General features: G+C 39.5%; 1 protein-coding gene across 2 annotated transcripts in view; it reads right to left on the bottom strand.

The window, feature by feature from the left end:
* The window catches only part of MTX2 (metaxin 2), a 65,243-nt gene extending 52,553 nt beyond the window's left edge, over positions 1-12,690 (bottom strand). Inside the window, exon 1 of one of the 2 annotated variants that reach the window (XM_041722681.1) lies at positions 12,563-12,690. In XM_041722681.1, the coding sequence (XP_041578615.1) occupies positions 12,563-12,602 (40 nt within the window). In that variant the 5' untranslated portion in view covers positions 12,603-12,690. The remainder of the gene's footprint in view (positions 1-12,562) is intronic. The other variant, XM_041722680.1, reaches the window with a different exon arrangement.
* Positions 12,691-18,561: the final 5,871 nt, after the last annotated feature.

The following is an 18,561-nucleotide window of genomic DNA, read 5'->3' as shown; positions in this document are numbered from 1 at the left end:
TCAGGGACACCTGAGTGGCTCAGTCAGTTAAGCATCCGACTTGGTTTCAGATCAGGTCATGATCTCAGGGTCATGAGATCAAGCCATGCAATGGGCTCCATGCTCAATTCAGAGTCTGCTTGTCCCTCTCCCTCCTCCTATGCCGCTCTCCCTCTCCTCCTCCCCCTCATGTGCGCTCTCTCTCCCCCTGCCCACAAAAATAAATAAATAAAATCTTTTAAAAATACATTTAAAATACAGTAAGTGGGGATCCCTGGGTGGCGCAACGGTTTGGTGCCTGCCTTTGGCCCAGGGCATGATCCTGGGGACCCAGGATCGAATCCCACATTGGGCTCCCGGTGCATGGAGCCTGCTTCTCCCTCTGCCTGTGTCTCTGCCTCTCTCTCTCTCTCTCTGTGACTATCATAAATAAATAAAAAAATTTAAAAAAAAAAAATACAGTAAGTGAATACAGGTTGTGTAGGGAAAAATAGATCTTAAAATCAGATACACATAAGTTCCCCTCCCAACTCTACAACTTATTATCGGAGTGACCTTGACCAAGTTGCTTATTAACCTATTCTTACTTCAGTTACTTCATCTGTAAAAAGGGGAAATGTTACCTACCTTTTAAGGTTGCTGGAAAAATAAAATTAGATAAATCATATAGATGCCTTATACAGACAGTCTCTAGCTCACAGAATATATCAATAATTACTATTAACAGAAGTATCAGACCAGAAGTACATATAAAATACTATAGGAATCCTCTTAAGGAAATAACTAAATCTGTCTGAGGAAGACAAGAAATAATCCACAAGAGGACATAAAATCTGAACTGGATCCAAAATATAATTAGAAGTGCACCAGACAGGGGCACCAGGGTGGCTCAGTCAGTTAAGCGTCTGCCTCAGGCTCAGGTCATGATCTCAGAGTCCTGGGATTGAGCCCTGGGTATAAAAGCCCCTTCTCTCTCTCCCTCTGCCTACTGCTCCCCGTTTGTGCTCTTGCTCTCTCTCACTCTGTCAAATAAATAAATAAAATCTTTAAAAAACAAACAAAAAAAGAAGTGTGCAAGACAGAAGATGAGGGGCAGGAGAGGAGTTTGAGATATTTACTGAAAATCTAACACCCCAATTCAGTTTGAGAAGTGATAAAACGGGCTCAGTAAAGACTTCCTAAATTACCATTTCTATTTATCAAAACACCACTTTATATTGAAATTATCCATTTCAATGGATGTGTCCTACACAAGAAAAGTAAGTTCATCAAAGGCAAGAATTGTTTTATTCTTCTAAGTAAGCCAGCACTTAGCAGAGGATCTAGTGCAAATTAGGTACTCAACCTAACAAATAAATATATCCCGTTGGAAACCAAGCAGGTCTTTTGCTATCTAAAGTCTGAAAGATATCTGGCACCAAAAGTTGCTATAATTCTGGAAATAAAACCATCAAAGCAAATTAAGGACTGATATCTCAATAATATGTACTAAATTCAATAGTGGAAACTCATAAACTCACTTGCTCTCCAAACTGCTTAATGGTTCCTAACAACAGGTGCACAGCCCAATCATCTATAGAGTGTTTTAAAAATAACTTGCCCTAGAGCTGCCATCAACCTTCACATATAACAGGCCTTTGGGGAGAAAAAAGGGAACATGTGTGCAAGTGTGTGCATGAGGTTTGAGAAATGCCATGCAATACAAGCATGGCTTGTTTTAGAGAGCTCCAAAGATAACTGATTATAATGCGTGACAACACCCTACCTTTACATACCATTCTACCTACACCCACTCCTATCCACCCCCATCTTGTTTGAGAACCTTAAATGGGATTAGTCAGTTCCCAGATCTAATTAAAACAGACGCAAGTGACCTCTACGCACCATATATTGCTACCTTGTTCACTGTGGCATATTACCTTCTTAAAGATGGCCACAACAGTGTATTCTGTCCCACGAGCTCTTTTAGAACCTCACCAACACCCCAACTACCCCATCCACCCATCAGGAGGTGAAGTTAAATCCCCTTTCCTTGAATCTGGCCAGACTCCACTCTGTTGTGACCAACAGAATATGGCAAAAGTGATGCTTCAAGATTTCCAAGGTCATAAAGGTGATGCATCTTCTCTGGTAACTTGAACACAGGCCTTTGGAGCACTGAGTAAAATGTCTGACTGCTCGGAGGCTCCCAAGCTTCAAGAAAGCCCAGGCCACATGAGAGGCCATGTATAAATATTCCAGAAAACAACCACAGCTGAGTTCCTAGTCCGCAATTCTTAGATCTGTAAGTGAAGATGCTTCCAGATGTTTCCAGCCCTCAATTGTTGGATCCCTAGCCTTTGAGTCTCTCTACCTGAGGATCCAAACATTGCGAGGTAGAAACAAGCCATCTCTCTTGTGACTTGTCTCAACTGACCCAGAGGATCCATGAACATAATAAAATGACTGTTTTACATGCCAGTTGTGATGTGATTTGTATAGTACAATAGTGACTGAACAGTCTCAGTTTTGATAGTTACTATTAGTCACAGATCTATCATTAAAGACAAAATTAAATATTAATCCTTCTGAGGCCTGAGAATTCCATCTAAATCAGTTACCAAACTGACTCCTGACCATGTTACATTTATAAATTCTACTTTACTGCTTCAGGCATAGATTTTGACATTTCCACCCTCCCTTTAGTCAGTGCCATTTTATTAACCCATTATCTTGAAATTTACCTTTCTGAACTCTCACTCTATTTCCTGACCACATCATGTCTCCCTGACCTTCAGTCCTCAGAATTTAGAACCCAGTGACTACAATGGCTTACCTCCATCAGAAACTCTGGTCTGTTGGTAGTTGCTAGATTATTCAGGAAATGAGAGAAAAAAAAAAGAATCCAAGAGAAAAATGATTTAATTATGCTAGCTAAACTCAGAGCTTACTATAATCTTTTCATAAAAAGTAGACCAGTAAAGCCATTTACCTATGATACAAGGATAATCCAAAACAGTAAATAATGAAAAACATACTTTATATGTATCTCTAAACTGCTTTCCATGATTTCTAAAATATTACCTCCCTTTCTAAATATTTAATATTAAAATTAATCTACCTCTCCAAACAGCCACAAAATGACAGTATGGGAAAATCAGTACAAGTATATACAGTGAGGAGAAACCTGTTTGAGAAGAAAATACATCGAGAATAATTCACAACCTGGGGGTACCTGGGTGGTTCAATCGGTTAAACGCCTGCTTTCAGCTCAGGTCGTGTTCTTGGGGTTCTAGGATCAAGCCCAGCATTGGGCTCCCTGCTCAGTGGGGAGTCTGTTTCTCCTTTTCCCTCTATCCTTGCCTTCACCTGCTTGTGCTCTCTTTCTCTCTCCCTCAAGTAAATAAATCTTAAAAAATAATAATTCACAATCTCAACTAAAAATAAATGTAAATTACCACATAGTTAACATTACATAACCAGTTTCATTCACTAGTCAAACCAGGATATGAAACTGATGAATGGCAAAAATTACAAATATAACAATGTCTAATGAAAAGAAAGAAGGTAGCTTTTACTTTCACATTATTATTAACACAGAATCTTTTTTTAATTTATAAAATAAGAAAACCAGAAATTTATCATTCATGATACTAAAACATCCCCCTATAATGTAAAGGCTAATCAAAGAAAAGGAGGTCAACAAAAAGCCAGATCATTAAAACTTCAGGGGCCAATATTACCTATAGAACGCTGGAGTAATGAAGGCGCTCTTCCCACCTAACAAATGATAAAATTCATTTGTATGAAATTCTAGTAAGTGCTCTAGTTTGACCAGGTAACGAAATATGACATGGGGGCAATTCCATGACAATATCTAAAGATACTGTATCTCCTGCAATAAGTATATCCAACAAACTTTTCTGAAAATCCAAATACAGATTAAGTCATGCCAAAACTTCTTTGACTTATAAAAGTTCTTAAAGATAAAAATATATAATCAGCCCAAAAACACAGCTAAGTGTATAAGCAAAATGAAATGCTTTTTACAGTTTCCATTTTGCTAATGCAGTTACAGTTAATGGGAATTGCCATGACAAAATGATTGTTTTTATGAAAAGAACTGTCTTTATCACTAACCAATCAAATTTCATTTTTATTACTGATGTTAGAAAAGTTCAAAACCATGATTCATTTATAGAGCGTACAAAAATAAGAAAAGTGTTCAAGAATAGAGGATCATTTACAAAGCAATAAAAAATTAAAACATGCATTTCTCTTACTGGCAAGGCAAATACTTCTACACATAAATGTAACTGGGTTTGCTGAATATTATAACTTCTGTCTTTGAACAAAAAATGAGAAGGCAGAATTTAATATCTCATCTTCATTTGGTATCTTCAGTCCATCTGATAACTGCTTATCAAGAAATTTCAAAAATGTTTGAAAAATGTTAAAAAGTTTGATGATATTTTCTTTCAATTTTCACTCAAATATGGAAGGCTTAAGCTATTATTAATAACTCAAAAGTCTTCACAGAAATAAGACTAGCAAATCTTTATGGAGTATTCATCACCAAATCTTTTAAATTAAAAACTAAAAATCATGTAATTTCAGAGTATGGAATGTTAAAACAAAGCATATAAGAAAATTAAAACTCACATTATGATTAACTATGGACAACTTCAAGATCAGAAACTTTCAAGTGATCTTAACATCATATCAGTTTTCTAAAAGGCAATGAAACACTGCCTCTGAGAATTTGGGTTCCAACCTATTCATGAATATAAGTGTGATAAAATAAAATAAAACCACACTGCTATTAATAAATTGTACTTTGCCTCTACTCTGAAGTATAACCTATTTTGTCTTTGCTTTGCTTCTCCATCTGCCTCTTCATTGTCACCTTCGCATGCGCCAGGATGATAAGCACTACAGTATGAGACTATTCACATGACTAGTATGAATGAAAGAAGATTCTCTGAAATGTGATGGCCAGTTCAATAACCTCTCAATGATTCCTCAGTGCCTTCCTCAATACTGGAGAATCCTCAGAATACTAAGTAAAACTAACAATATATCTTTATTTTCAAGAACAAAAGAATTGAACACATTTTATTTTTTCAATTATCTGCTACAATCATCATCATTAGATAGTCAAGAGTTTTGCATATACAAGAGTTTTGACCATCAGATGTTAAGAGGCTTGACTACCACTTTCTACATTCTCAATAAATCTTAGCATCGCTTCTATTTTACAAAGGACTTTTAAACCATGTTTCTACTTCTTTGCACTTCTAGTACCCTTCTGAACTGCTTTTAAAGTCCACATTTCCCAGGCACCTGGGTGGCTCAGTCGGTTAAATACCTGATTCTTGATTTCAGCTCAGGGCTGTGTGACTGAGCCCCAAGCTGGGCTCTGTGCTGAGCACAAGGCTGCTTATGATTCTCTCTCTCTCTCCCTCTCTCCCCCTTTCTCTCTGCCCCTGCCCGCCCCCCAGATAAATTTCTCTCTCAAATAAATAAAGTTCACATTTCCTAGTAAATACATGGAAGAGGGATGAAATAGAATATACTTTATTACTGATTAAAAGCAAAATGTTGTAAACAGCCTGTTTTGATAATACTTACTTTCAAAATGCTTACATATGGGTTCTGTGGAATCCGTAAAACTACTTTTCCAGATCATAATATAAATTAATGCTACTGCTAGAATGAAGTTATTAATAAATTTAAATAATTAAGCACCCACATGCCCACAATGAGATAAATGAAATATTACAAGTCTTTTTTTATTCTTTATATAGTTTACTGAGCTTCTAAATAAAGAACAGAACAGATATTGTACGGATTTCAAAAGATTAATAATTACAGTATGATGAAATTAACTGACATGCTTAAAATATAGCAAGGCACTGGTGAAGTAATAAGGTCATCCAGAAAGATGGTATAGGGTTACTAGAAATAAAGACACTTCAGACAACACACTGTCCAAAAACGGCAATAGGATAGCATTACAAATATAACATCCTCAAAGGCCCTTGGAGCAATAAAAAGTGGTTATCAGAAACTAACATGTATCACCGTGAACTAGATGATTAATAATGTTATGAAACATTTTATCCTCTCACAAATAAGGAAACTGTAGCCTGGGATAGTCTGCTCAAAATCACAGAACAAGAAGCAGAGCTGAGCTTAGAACTCAGTTCTGTCAGGCACCTGGGTGGCTCATGGCTGGGCATCTGCCTTTGGCCTGGGTCGTGATCCTGGGGTCCTGGGATTGAGTCCCACATCGGGGTCCCTGCATGGAGCCTGCTTTTCCCTCTGCCTGTGTTGTGTCTCTGCCTCTCTCTGTGTCTCTCACGAATAAATAAATAAAACCTTAAAAAAAAAAAAAAAAAAAAAACCTCAGTTCTGTTTTACTCAAACGGCCTGGTTCCTAACCCTTTATATTCTATTACTTAAGGAGCTTCAATTTTGGGATCCCTGGGTGGCGCAGCGGTTTAGCGCCTGCCTTTGGCCCAGGGCATGATCCTAGAGTCCTGGGATCAAGTCCCACATCAGGTTCCCTGCATGGAGCCTGCTTCTCCCTCTGCCTGTGTCTCTGCCTCTCTCTCTCTCTGTGTCTCTCATGAATAAATAAATAAAATCTTTAAAAAAAAAAAAAAAAAGCTTCAATTTCCCCATCTATAAAACAAAAATAATATCCTGCTTATCAAACAGGATCAAACTGCTAATATTAGCAATTATGTATCTAAGTCATCTAGAAGTGGCTCAAAAAGGGATGCTTACTCTTATCAGTAACTAGATAATTACCAGCTAAGTTTTAAGGATAAAACGTTTTGGCAATGTCTAATAAACAGACCTCCACTCCTTTAGAGGCAAAGTCTGGTAAAAGAGAAAAACAGGTAAACAGCTAAAAATGATATTAATGAACACTTACAGAGCGCTTACAGTGTGTCAGACACAAGGCTAAGCATTATTATGTTTCCTCATCATTTTTTAAAAATCTAAAATTATCTTCACCATTTTGCAATTTAAAAACCTAACACTTTTTTAAAAAGGAAATAATTTGCCCGAGGTCACACATTTAGTAAGCATCCAGGTCTGACTTACTCCAAAGTCCATCAGAAGTATAAAAGCAAGGTGATGGGCACCTGAGTGGCTCAGTGATTGGGCGTCTGCCTTTGACTCACATCATGATCCTGGGGTCCTAGGATCAAGTCCCAAATCAGGCTCACTGTGGGAAGTCTGCTTCTCCCTCTGCCTATGTCTCTCAGGAATAAATAAATAAAATCTTTAAAAAAAAAAAAAAAAGGTGAAAGAAGTGATTGATGAGCACCTGGCTGGCTCAGTCTGTGGAGCATGTGACTCTTAATCTCAGGGGCTGGAAGTTCAAGCCCTACGTTGGGTGTAGAGATTACTTAAAATCTTAAAAAAAAAAAAAAAGAAAGAAAAGATTGACACTGTGGGAGATTTCTGCTGTTTAGCACTCAGCATCTCTCACCTTTTGTATCTGGTGGCTCTGTGGAGCCCTAAAGCCTGGAGCCACTCCTAGTACAGGGATATGCAAGGGAGTCAGGCTTGTCCATCACAGTACTCCAACCTCTCAGCTACAGTGACTGCTTCAAACATACTCACACAGCTCAAATCGGGATACTCAACCCTCCCCTAGCATATATGCCCAAGTGACAGTAAAAATTAAAAAATAAATAAAAAATAAAACCTCACATAACGTACTGAAAATCTTGCCATTAAAAGAAAAAGCAGGGGATCCCTGGGTGGCTCAGCGGTTTAGCGCCTGCCTTCGGTGCAGGGCATGATCCTGGAGTCCCGGGATCGAGTCCCACATCGGGCTCCCTGCATGGAGCCTGCTTCTTCCTCTGCCTGTGTCTCTGCCTCTCTCTGCGTGTCTCTCATGAATAAATAAATAAAATATTTTTAAAAAACACAAAATCCTCTTCCACTTTAAGAAATTTATCCAACGAAACTACTCGGCAGATATGCAAATACATCCATGAAAGCACTGCTCACATCAAAGAAAAATCATATATACCAGTGATGGCTTTAAGATACATCAACTTAGCCAGACTGAACTAAAGTTGCCAGAATTCCTTTTCTACTGTTTCTGATCATGGTGAGCTAGAAGGGACATTCTCTGGGAATCCCAGGGAAAAGCAGGCTCTAGGAAGTCAAAGGAGAAGCAACAGTCATTTTGTAGCATATAAACACCTTCTCCCAGTTTTCCAAACACTAATTTAGGAGCTACTGTGAAGGATTTTGCTGATATAAATAAAGTCCCTAATCAGTTGACTTTACATTAATCCAAAGAGAGATTATCCTGGGTGTATCTGATTTAATCATTTGGAAGTCTTTTAACAGAGGACTTATGAATTCATAACACTGCAAGCAGTATCTGCTGCCTGTGTCTTTTCTTCCTCCTAGATCTCCCCTTCCTGGCTGTCTACTTTGTGGATATGGTCCTTGGTTGGCCAACCCCCACAACAGCATAAGCTAATTCCTTGGGTGTGTATGTGTGTGTGTTTGCATTTGTGTGTAGAGACATCGATACAAAGCTAGAGTTGGAGTGAAAGCTAGAGCTAGAAATCAAAATCCTACAGCTTCTGCTTCTCCAGTTGACCTAATATCACACTAAATACCCACCAAAATGAAACTAGATAATTATGATTTCTTCATTACAATGAAATACTATGCAACCAATGAAAATGGTGATGTGTGATTCCATTAGCAGACAAGGAAACACATCTCAATATTATATGACAAAACAGGTTACTAAAAGTAGGTACATTTTATATTTACGTGTTGTTTTTTTTAATTTAGGTGCAGAGAACAAGACAGCTCTGGTCATCAAAGTTTTAATGGTGACAGTGAAACATAAAGTCAATCTGGCTGTTACGGTTTTAGCTGATTGTTATTTTATTCTCTTGGATTCCTTCATTGTCTACAATGGTCATGTAGCATATAATCATTATCAGGAAAAAAAAAATTCTCATTTGACAGGAAAAAAAAAGACTTACGGGTTAAAATGTGCCCAGAGCCATTAAGGGACAAACAAGAGTTATCCAAACAAACTAGGCATTTCGGGAGGAGGACAATGTGTGCCAAAGATGAACTCTACAAAGTATAGAAAGAGAATTTAAGAGAGAGGAGATGAGGCTGAAGAGATGGATCAATTTATGGCAGGTCTTATATGCCTCACTCCACTTACAGATGATTCTGAACTAATGAAGGTGTTGAAACAAGAGGAGTCATGTTTGCATTTTAGGAAAATAACAAAATCGCATAAACAAAACCTCACTGAGGCTTGCAGTGTGGAGACTGTATTGGAAGGAGGCCACACGAGAAACATGGAAACCAATTCAAACACTACTACGGTAATCCAAGCGAGAAATGACAAAACCCTGAACCAAAATAACAGTGGCGATGAAGAGAGTAAGCCACTGACGATGTACAGTAACGAGTAAGAAACACGAGATTTTGGTGAAGAATACACTGGTAGAGACAAAAACGATTCACTTAAACTGGGGAGCTCACAGAAGTCTTCCAAAAAGATGCCGTAAGAATGAGGCTCTCAAGAATATCACAGATAGATGCAAAATGCCTTTCAATGTTTCTTTCTTTTTTTATTTTAAGATTTTATATATTTGACAGAGCAAGAGAGCACAGCAGGGGGAGCAAAAGAGGGAGAGGGAGAAGCAGGCTCCCCACTGAGCAGGGAGCCTGATGTGGGGCTCAACCCCTGGGATCATGACCTGAACCCAAGGCAGACGTTTAACCTGCTGAGGCACTTAGGCACCCCTAAATGTTTCTAGAAGAAATTATCGGTATGTTAGCTCACACCCACTGAAAGGAATACTAAGCAAACTGTTAAATACACTAAAAATTAAAGCACTCAACTCTAAGAACATTCACATTTATTGTATGTATAAGAAGACTATATAGATATGTATCTCTAATCTCTTAAGGTCGACCTCTTTCAAGAAAACCATATTATTGCCAGAAATAAAATACTCTGAATAGCTGCTTGATCCGAGTCACATTTATGTCACTTACAAGTCAAACACTGTTTCCTATAAATTATTTTAGCCACCCCTTATTCACTGCTTGCTCAAATACAATCTTCTAATTTTAAAATTATAATAATTTAAACTACACAAGCAAAATATTCTCACTATAATAATTTGATCGATTCAAAAATGTAGTTCCTCTACCCTCCACCAACTCCCCACCCTTATTACTCTGAAATTACTAGTTCAAATTAGTTGAATATTCTGTTTTTCTTTGCTTACATAAATATATACAAGTTTATATAGGGTTTATTTAACAACAATGGGTTCATACAGTATATATATATTATCCTATAACTTGTTTTTTACTTAAGATAATAATAAATTTCAAGCCAATATATTTAATAGGTATATGTATCTCATTTCTATTATTTATAATAATGTGGGCATACCATAATTTGACATGTATATAGCACATTTATGGGGTTTTGCTATTAAAATTAATGCTATAATGAATACTGCTACATATTGCTTTAAATAACGATCCAGTAAATTCAGATATCAGATAAATTCCCTGAAAAGTTTCTAGGTCAAAGGATGGCATTTTAACCAATCTTGCTATACTGAGTTCTCAAAAAGTAGCAATAATTTACAGACTCACCAACAGTCTGAGGGTAGATGTTTTCTCCCATACCCTTGTCAGTTCTAGAAATTATCATATTCATTTTTGCCCATCTGACAAAAATGGTAAACTTTATCTACTTTTAGTGATAGCATCTTTTCACATGTTCATTGTCCATTTACATTTTCCCATTTGTGAATTGCCTGTATACTTTACCCTTGGTCCTGTTGTCTTTTTCATTTATTTTTGTAGAAACTTATGTCTTTTATCATATAAAGCTTTTCTAATTTTTCTGCAATTTTTCCTCCCAGGAATTTTGGATTCTGTGTCTTACTTAGGCCTCCCCTGCTACCCAAGATTACTGAAAACTATCTCCTTTATTTTTCCTAATTATTTTATTACAATTTGGTTTTTGTTCTTATTTTACATTTAGATTTTTAATTCATTTGGAATTTATTCTTGTGGTGTTATGACTTAGGAGTTGTCCCAAAATAATTTATTGAATTATTCATCTTTAAATACCTCCTTCTAGAGTAATAGATTACAAATAGCTAAGATGGCACACAAATGAAATTCCTAGAAGTTCTTAAATTTTACTACCTGAGACAAAATTCCAAACTTATTAAAAGACATTTATCAGGGATGCCTGGGTGGCTCAGCAGTTGAGCGCCTGCCTTCAGGCCCAGGGCCTGATCCTGGAGACCCGGGATCGAGTCCCACATCAGGCTCCCTGCATGGAGCCTGCTTCTCCCTCTGCCTGCGTCTCTGCTTCTCTCTCGTGTGTCTCATGAATAACTAAATAAAATCTTAAAAAAAAAAAAGACGTAATTTTTCCTTTAGAAGAAATGACACATTGAGGCACATGCATACAGTATACCAGAATCAGCATACAATGTGAAATGGTTGATTTTTTTTGAACATAGCAGAAATGGAAATTAAATCAATGATCTACCTTTTAACATAAATGTAAAAACAGAAATAATCACTGTTTGAAATCTCAAGATTATTCATTGATTCAGGTCACAAACATTTACTGAGCACCAACAAACAGGTGTTCAGTATTGTTATCTAGTGGGAGCGTCCCTCTCTTCCAGAAAAAAATGTATTTAAGCGAAAAAGGAAAAAAAAAGAAAGAAATGTACCTTTACGTAAATGCAATGCAATGAAAAACATTTCGGCGAATTTTATGACACATTCAGCACATCCCATTTCCAAAACACTACTTTATTTCAAAGGTAACCTATTTATCCTGGTTAAGTGTCTCTTCACTCTTGTTGAAAATACTGTCAGGAAGTGAAGATTAATGATGCCCGTCAGAGCACATCTACAATACCCATGCCTAGTCTCCTCACTTCCCCAACGATACTTGATCTCACTACAGTAAATAAGAACCTCGAAAACAGAAAACAAATCTATTTACATCAGCCACGTTCATTCAGTCCATCCAACCAAAGGTGTTTCTCAAAAACATATGAAGGACTTTTCGGTGAGTCCCAGGGGTCTGGCAAATGGCAGTACTACTGTGTTGCTTGCAGAGGAAGCAAGAATTTCGGTCGCCCTGAAGTGGCATTGGGAAGCGAGGGCGACTTGCTAGGGACAAATCCCCTTAAACTTCAGATCCCACGACCGAGGCTCCCCGCGCGCGCGCAAACTGAGGCCTGGGAGTACCTGGCCCCGTGGCCACGCCCCCCGCTCCCCGCCCCCCCCCCCCCCTCCACGGCCTACTCCACGCTCCCCAGGGCCCTCGCGGCCCAACCGGAGCTGGCCCAGGTGCGCCCACGAGAAGGCAGGCGGCGTGACAGCCCCTGCGGGGTGACCTTGGCCAAGCGTCTCCCCTCCGCTCTCTCCTCCGCGCGGTATCCCCAGGCCTGCGCTCGGCACCTGACGCCACAGAACGAGAGGGGCTCCCCGCGCCGCCCCCGCCTCCACCGCAGCCCGAGGCCGCGCGCGCTACCTGCGATCTGCGAGACGAAGGCTTCCGCCACCAGAGACATGGCGGCTGCGCGCAGGCCCGCGGCGCCCGCTCCGCACGGCCCTCGGCGTGCTCGCCGGCCGCTCCCAGGCCCGCTCCCGGCCTCCGCGGCCCACCAGGCGCAGCGCACCAGGGCGCGGGGGCGGCGGCGAGGCGCGCGAGGGACTTCCGGCGCGGCGGACGGCGGCGGGGAGCACTTCCGCCTGCGCGCGCCTCGCTCGATGGGCGGGGGCTCCGGGCCTGCCTCCTGGCCGCTGCGGGCTCCGGCCTGGCGGAGGGCCCCGCGCTGGAGAGAGGATTCCTGGAGGTGTTCTGTATCCCATTTTGTAACCAAGTTAATTTTTTTTCTTTTTTTTAAGAATTATTTCTTTATTTGCGAACGCGCAGGAGCGGGGGGAGGGGCCGACTCCGCGCGGGGAGAGGGACTCGATCTCCCAGCGCTGAGGTCACGACCTCAGTGGGATGCTTAACCGGCTGAGCCACCCGGGACGCTCTGGCGAGTGATGTATTTTAAGCGCACGGTACCAGGCCCCTGTAAAAAAAAAATGTGTGCAGCGTTCGATTTCATGTCATCTTCCCCACAACCCAGTAAGGCCATATTGGTGCCCCCGTTTTATGGATAAGAAAGCAGCTCAGAGAGTTTAAGCTACCTGCCCAGGTTGGATAATGAAGCCCAGGTTCAAATCCACGTTAAATTTCCTGTTTCATTGTACTGTAGGCTGATTAGTCCATAGACCGACCAGTAGTGTTTATTCCTTTATTCAAAGGTTCTTTGCAGAGAGGAGGCGTGAGCAGTGCATCAGCTGAGAGTTTGCTCTTCGATTCTGGGCCCCCGAAAAGCGGCTCATCCTGCAGAATAAGATAAGTTTCACACTCTTCTCCCTTTTGACGGATGAGGGGCAGGAAGAGGAGGAGACAGTACATCCCCTAAGTGACTCTTTAGACAGTTTATACAAGCCTACGATTAAGGAAAGATCAGGATATGTGACAGATTTAGAGGCAAAAAATATTACAAGTGAAACTGACTTCAGACATCATCTGGTGAGCCCAAGCCCCCCTCTCCCTGATGAGAAATTCGTAACACATGACCACAAGTTAAACGGCTTAAAACAACAGAAATTTATTCTCTCCCAATTTTAGAGGCTGGAAGTCCAGAGCGAAGATATCCACAGGCTATCTCTCAATACTCTAGGAAAAATCTTTCCCTGCCTTTTTACAGCCTCTGCAGGTTGCCAGCAATCTGTGGCCTTCCTTGGTTTATAGACAAATCAACTCAAATCTCTGGCTTCATCATCACATGGCAAGATATGTTTGTGTCCAAATTTCCCTCTTCTAATAAGGACACCAATCATCGGATTAGAGTCTATCCTAATTCAGCGTGACCTCATCTTAACTTGATTTCATCTGCAAAGACTATTTCCAAATAAGCTCACATTCATAGGTACCAGGGATTAGAAACATGAACATACTTGTTTCTCTTTTTTAGAGAAGGGGAGTGGAGGAAGGGGAGACACAGTTCTACCCACTACACTAAATAATAAGTTTTTTAAGGATAAATCATCAATAGTTGCATCACCTTTTGCAACTAGGAAACTTGTTTAGTTTTTTTAAGATTTTATTTATTTATTCATGAGAGACAGAGAGAGAAAGGCAGAGACACAGGCAGAGGGAGGAGCAGGCTCCATGCAAGGAGCCCAATGTGGGACTCGATCCCAGGACTCCAGGATCAGGCCCTGAACCAAAGGCAGGCACTCAATCACTGAGCCACCCGGCGCCGGAAACTTGTTAAACTAAATTTAAATTTACCCCTAAAACGTACATGAGCGTATATATATATACAGCAACGTTTTAAGAAAAAGTATTTTCTTACTGGCTGAGATTGATAAGAGGTTGATAAGAGGTTAAAATAATAGGTTTTCCTTGCTTGTGTTGAGAGAGATAACACTGATAGGAAAGAATATGCTGTGCCTAGTTTCCTCCTCCTCATCCCATGACTGATATTGGCCAAGGGAAATTAACTGTTCCCCCTATTGGATGTCAATTGAAAGAAAAGCTTTCAATTCCTGTTTCTCTGTACAGTGAACTAGTATAATTTGTAAAAGTGAAGAGCTGTCACCTATTCAAGTTCTATTACCAAGTTTGTTTTGTCACTTTTTAAAACCTGGAATAGGGATCCCTGGGTGGCGCAGCAGTTTGGCGCCTGCCTTTGGCCCAGGGCGCGATCCTGGAGACCCGGGATCGAATCCCACATCGGGCTCCCCGTGCATGGAGCCTGCTTCTCCCTCTGCCTGTGTCTCTGCCTCTCTCTCTCTCTCTCTGTAACTATCATAAATTAAAAAAAAAAAAAATTAAAACCTGGAATAATCGGGCAGCCTGGGTGGCTCAGTGGTTTAGCGCTGCCTACAGCCCAGGGCATGATCCTGGAGACTCAGGATCAAGTCCGGCATCGGGCTCCCCACAGGGAGCCTGCTTCTCCCTCTGCCTGTGTCTCTGCCTCTCTCTGTGTCTCTCATGAATAAATAAATGAAATCTTAAAAAAAAAAAAAAGATAAAATAAATAAATAAAACCTAGAATAAAATCTTTGACTACTTTTTGACACTCACAGATTTTTTTTTTTCTTAAAGATTTCTCCATACAATAGCGATTGTGTGGGAACTTGAACCAAAGGCCTTAGGATTGGACCAGGAAATCCAAAATCCAACAAGTCCAAAGGGCAAAGGTAAGCCCCAAAGTGGAAGAAGAATGGCAAGATCCAGGGACTGGACATTCATGCGAGAGAAACAGAGCAAGAAGAGAGGCAAAGAAGAATGTGCCCTCAACCTTTCAGTTAGGTGTCTGTGGCTTGATGCATGGCACATGGATGAACTGGGCTGGCTCAGAGGTTGGGACTGACACCAACCCCATTCTAGCAAGCTTTTGAGAAAGAAACCGGGATCTGCTGGGGGCACCGTCTATACTCAACCCTTTCATCATTGTAACTAGGGAAATAGACTCATCAGCACCATATGGATTCACTTTTTCTCCCTGACTGATGGTTCCTTTGCTTCCCACACAGGCTAATTTAGACTGGAAAGAATCTATAATGTGGGAGGTCTTTATTACTAAAAATTACATCCAATAAAATGCAGATGTCCTGACAGTATCCACAAACAAGCTGTCTTTGAATAAATAACAAACTGGAATAAATGTATTTATGCATCTGTATTAGAACAACTGGCAGATTTAAAACTGAAGATCTGTTTGAGATCATAATTAAGGAAAATACAAGAAAACAAGCCACTGGAATTCTTAAGGATGAGGTTATAAAACAAAAGTGCTAGGGAATCCATATGTTACTAAAAGGATAATCACACAATTATTTAAAATAAAGTATTGTTTGTCCTAATAAAATCACTTTTCTTACAAAACTGTTCTGTCATGAAAATATTTTCATGTCTCTAGGTTTTATGTTACTATATTAAAATAGGAAATACACAGCTATCATGATGAATATATACTTTATTAACATTAGAATACTAAGGCATTTTATCTACATTTCATTTTTCTCTGACAGAATTAATATTTTAAATGTAAATATTTTCTTTTTTTGAAAAATGCCTGCAAAATAAAATTTTGGCTGAGATTCCTTCAAAATTATTCTACTTACTTGACAATGATAAATTCAGGCCTTTTTATCAAACTAGTCCTCCCCCCTCCCCCCACAACAGAATTAATTATGGATAATTCAACTAATTCAAATAAAGTGTCAATACAATTAAAAACACTAAGGTAACCATGTTATGCCCCAGAGCGTTTTTGTTCATCTGTTAACATTTTTCACTTCTTTAAAAATAATGGAACTGTAGGGACACCTGGGTGGCTCAGTGGTTGAGGGCTGCCTTTGGGTCAGGTCATGATCCCAAGGTCCTGGGATCAAGTCCCACATCAGGCTACCTGTAGGGAGCCTCCTTATCCCTCTGCCTGTGTCTCTGTCTCTCTGTGTCTCTCATTAATAAATAAAATCTTTTTAAAAAAATAATGGAACTGTAGACAACTACAAGTGATCTGATATATGGGGTTTGCAAAGATATTTTTAAAGGGTACAGAAATGTGGCAGCCATTCATCCTTACATTTCTTAACTCATCCATTTTGTTTAATTCCTAAGAAATCGTAATCGAACCAGAACAAAGTTTTTATCATTTTCTCACTTTCAGATCCCACCATCTTATACATTAGGCTAGCACACCCTCAGATGAAGTGCAGGCATATTGACCACAGCACTACACTTTGGGAAATATCTACACTATTGATTATAGTGGGCCTAGATTCTTCAAATGTTAACTGGTTTTCAACAGTAATTAAAATGTGAAATTTGGGGATCCCTGGGTGGCTCAATGGTTTAGTGCCTGCCTTTGGCCCAGGGAGTGATCCTGGAGTCCTGGGATCGAATCCCACATCAGGCTCCCTGCATGGAGCCTGCTTCTCCCTCTGCCTGTCTCTCTCTCTCTCTTTCTGTCTCTCATGAATAAATAAAATCTTTAAAAATAAATAAAATGCGAAATTTCCAAAACATTCTGCCAAATTAGAATATGTGTGTTGTCTCACTTTTATAGTTTTATGTTATTGCGAGCTGAGTCTTATAACTAAATCTAGTGAGAGTGCTTTTCATTGGTGGTTTATAAATGTCTTTTCTACTGTTACAGGAACTGAATTAGTTAGGACTTTCCTAGTTGCAAATTATGGAGACACAATTAAACCTAGCTAAGCAAGCTTAAGTTTATTGCCTCATGGTGGTAGAAAATATACCATAATGGTTCACAAAACTGAAGGAAGAGCTCTAGGAACTCTCCTTTCTCCTCATATCTGTTCAGCTTTGTTCTAACCAAAGACACACCTCCTCCCAGCTGGCAGGAAAAAAATAACTGCCTAAAGCACCAACCTAACATCTTCTTAGCTTGGCAGCCCCAATTTCCATAAATTAATCCCAGGGAAGAATTATAATTGCTTGGATGTTATTACCCTTGAATGAAACACTTTGTCCAAGTGAATGGGTTCAGTGATTGAGCAGGCAAGGGTGGAAAATGAGAGAAAAGATGCTAGGCAGCCGATACCATAGTACCATGGTCCGCAAGAAGGATAAGGAGCGCTATAGTGGAGTTTGTTTTAAAACCACAAAAGTCATCTAAGCTCTTTAATATTTTTATGTCCATAAAGGGGTTAATAAAATGTAATGATGCCCTAACTACTGCCCCTGGGGTAGGGTTGGAGGAGCAAAATTCAGATGATTGTGTTAACTAAGAAGAAAAGCTAAGAATGCCTTCAGTGGAATTATATTTATATAGATATATATCATATTCTTATATTTATGTAAAAGTAACTACTTATAAATATAGTGAGTTAACTCAACCCTAAATCACTATAGCAGTAAACTTGCAGGTCTTCAAAACAAAACAAAAAACCCACACAGAACTGTCTCATCCCTAGTGTATATATTACCTTTCCAGAGCTGGCTAACAAGGATGTGTACTTTCTAAAGCTATAAATAATATGTGTGAATAAAACAATGTGGAAAACATGAATGATACTATAAGTAAAAAGAGCAGAATTATAAGTGTACTTGGGGACTCCTGGGTTGCTCAGTGGTTGAGCCTCTGCCTTCAGCTCAGGGCATGATCCCGGAGTCCCAGGATCGAGGCCCGCATCGGGTTCTCTGCAGGGAGCCTGCTTCTCCCACTGCCTGTGCCTCTGCCACTCTCTCTAGGTCTTTCATGGATAAGTAAATAAAATCTTTAAAAAGAAAAAAAAAGAAATGTACTTGATTGTGAATACAACTATGCAAAAACATGTATATGAAAAAAAGCTTTTCTCAAATGTGATAGCCTTAATACAATAGAGTAGGATTTTGATTTTTTTCTTTTTGCTGTTTTTTAAACTCTAATATTTTTATGCCACCTTTACCATTTTTTTTAAAAAATGTTTTTATCATGCTGGGTAGAACTT

The sequence above is a fragment of the Vulpes lagopus genome, chromosome 11, assembly GCF_018345385.1.
Source record: "Vulpes lagopus strain Blue_001 chromosome 11, ASM1834538v1, whole genome shotgun sequence".
Taxonomy (NCBI): domain Eukaryota; kingdom Metazoa; phylum Chordata; class Mammalia; order Carnivora; family Canidae; genus Vulpes; species Vulpes lagopus.
The sequence above is the reverse complement of the archived record's forward strand: the minus strand, read 5'-3'. Positions and strand labels throughout refer to the sequence as shown.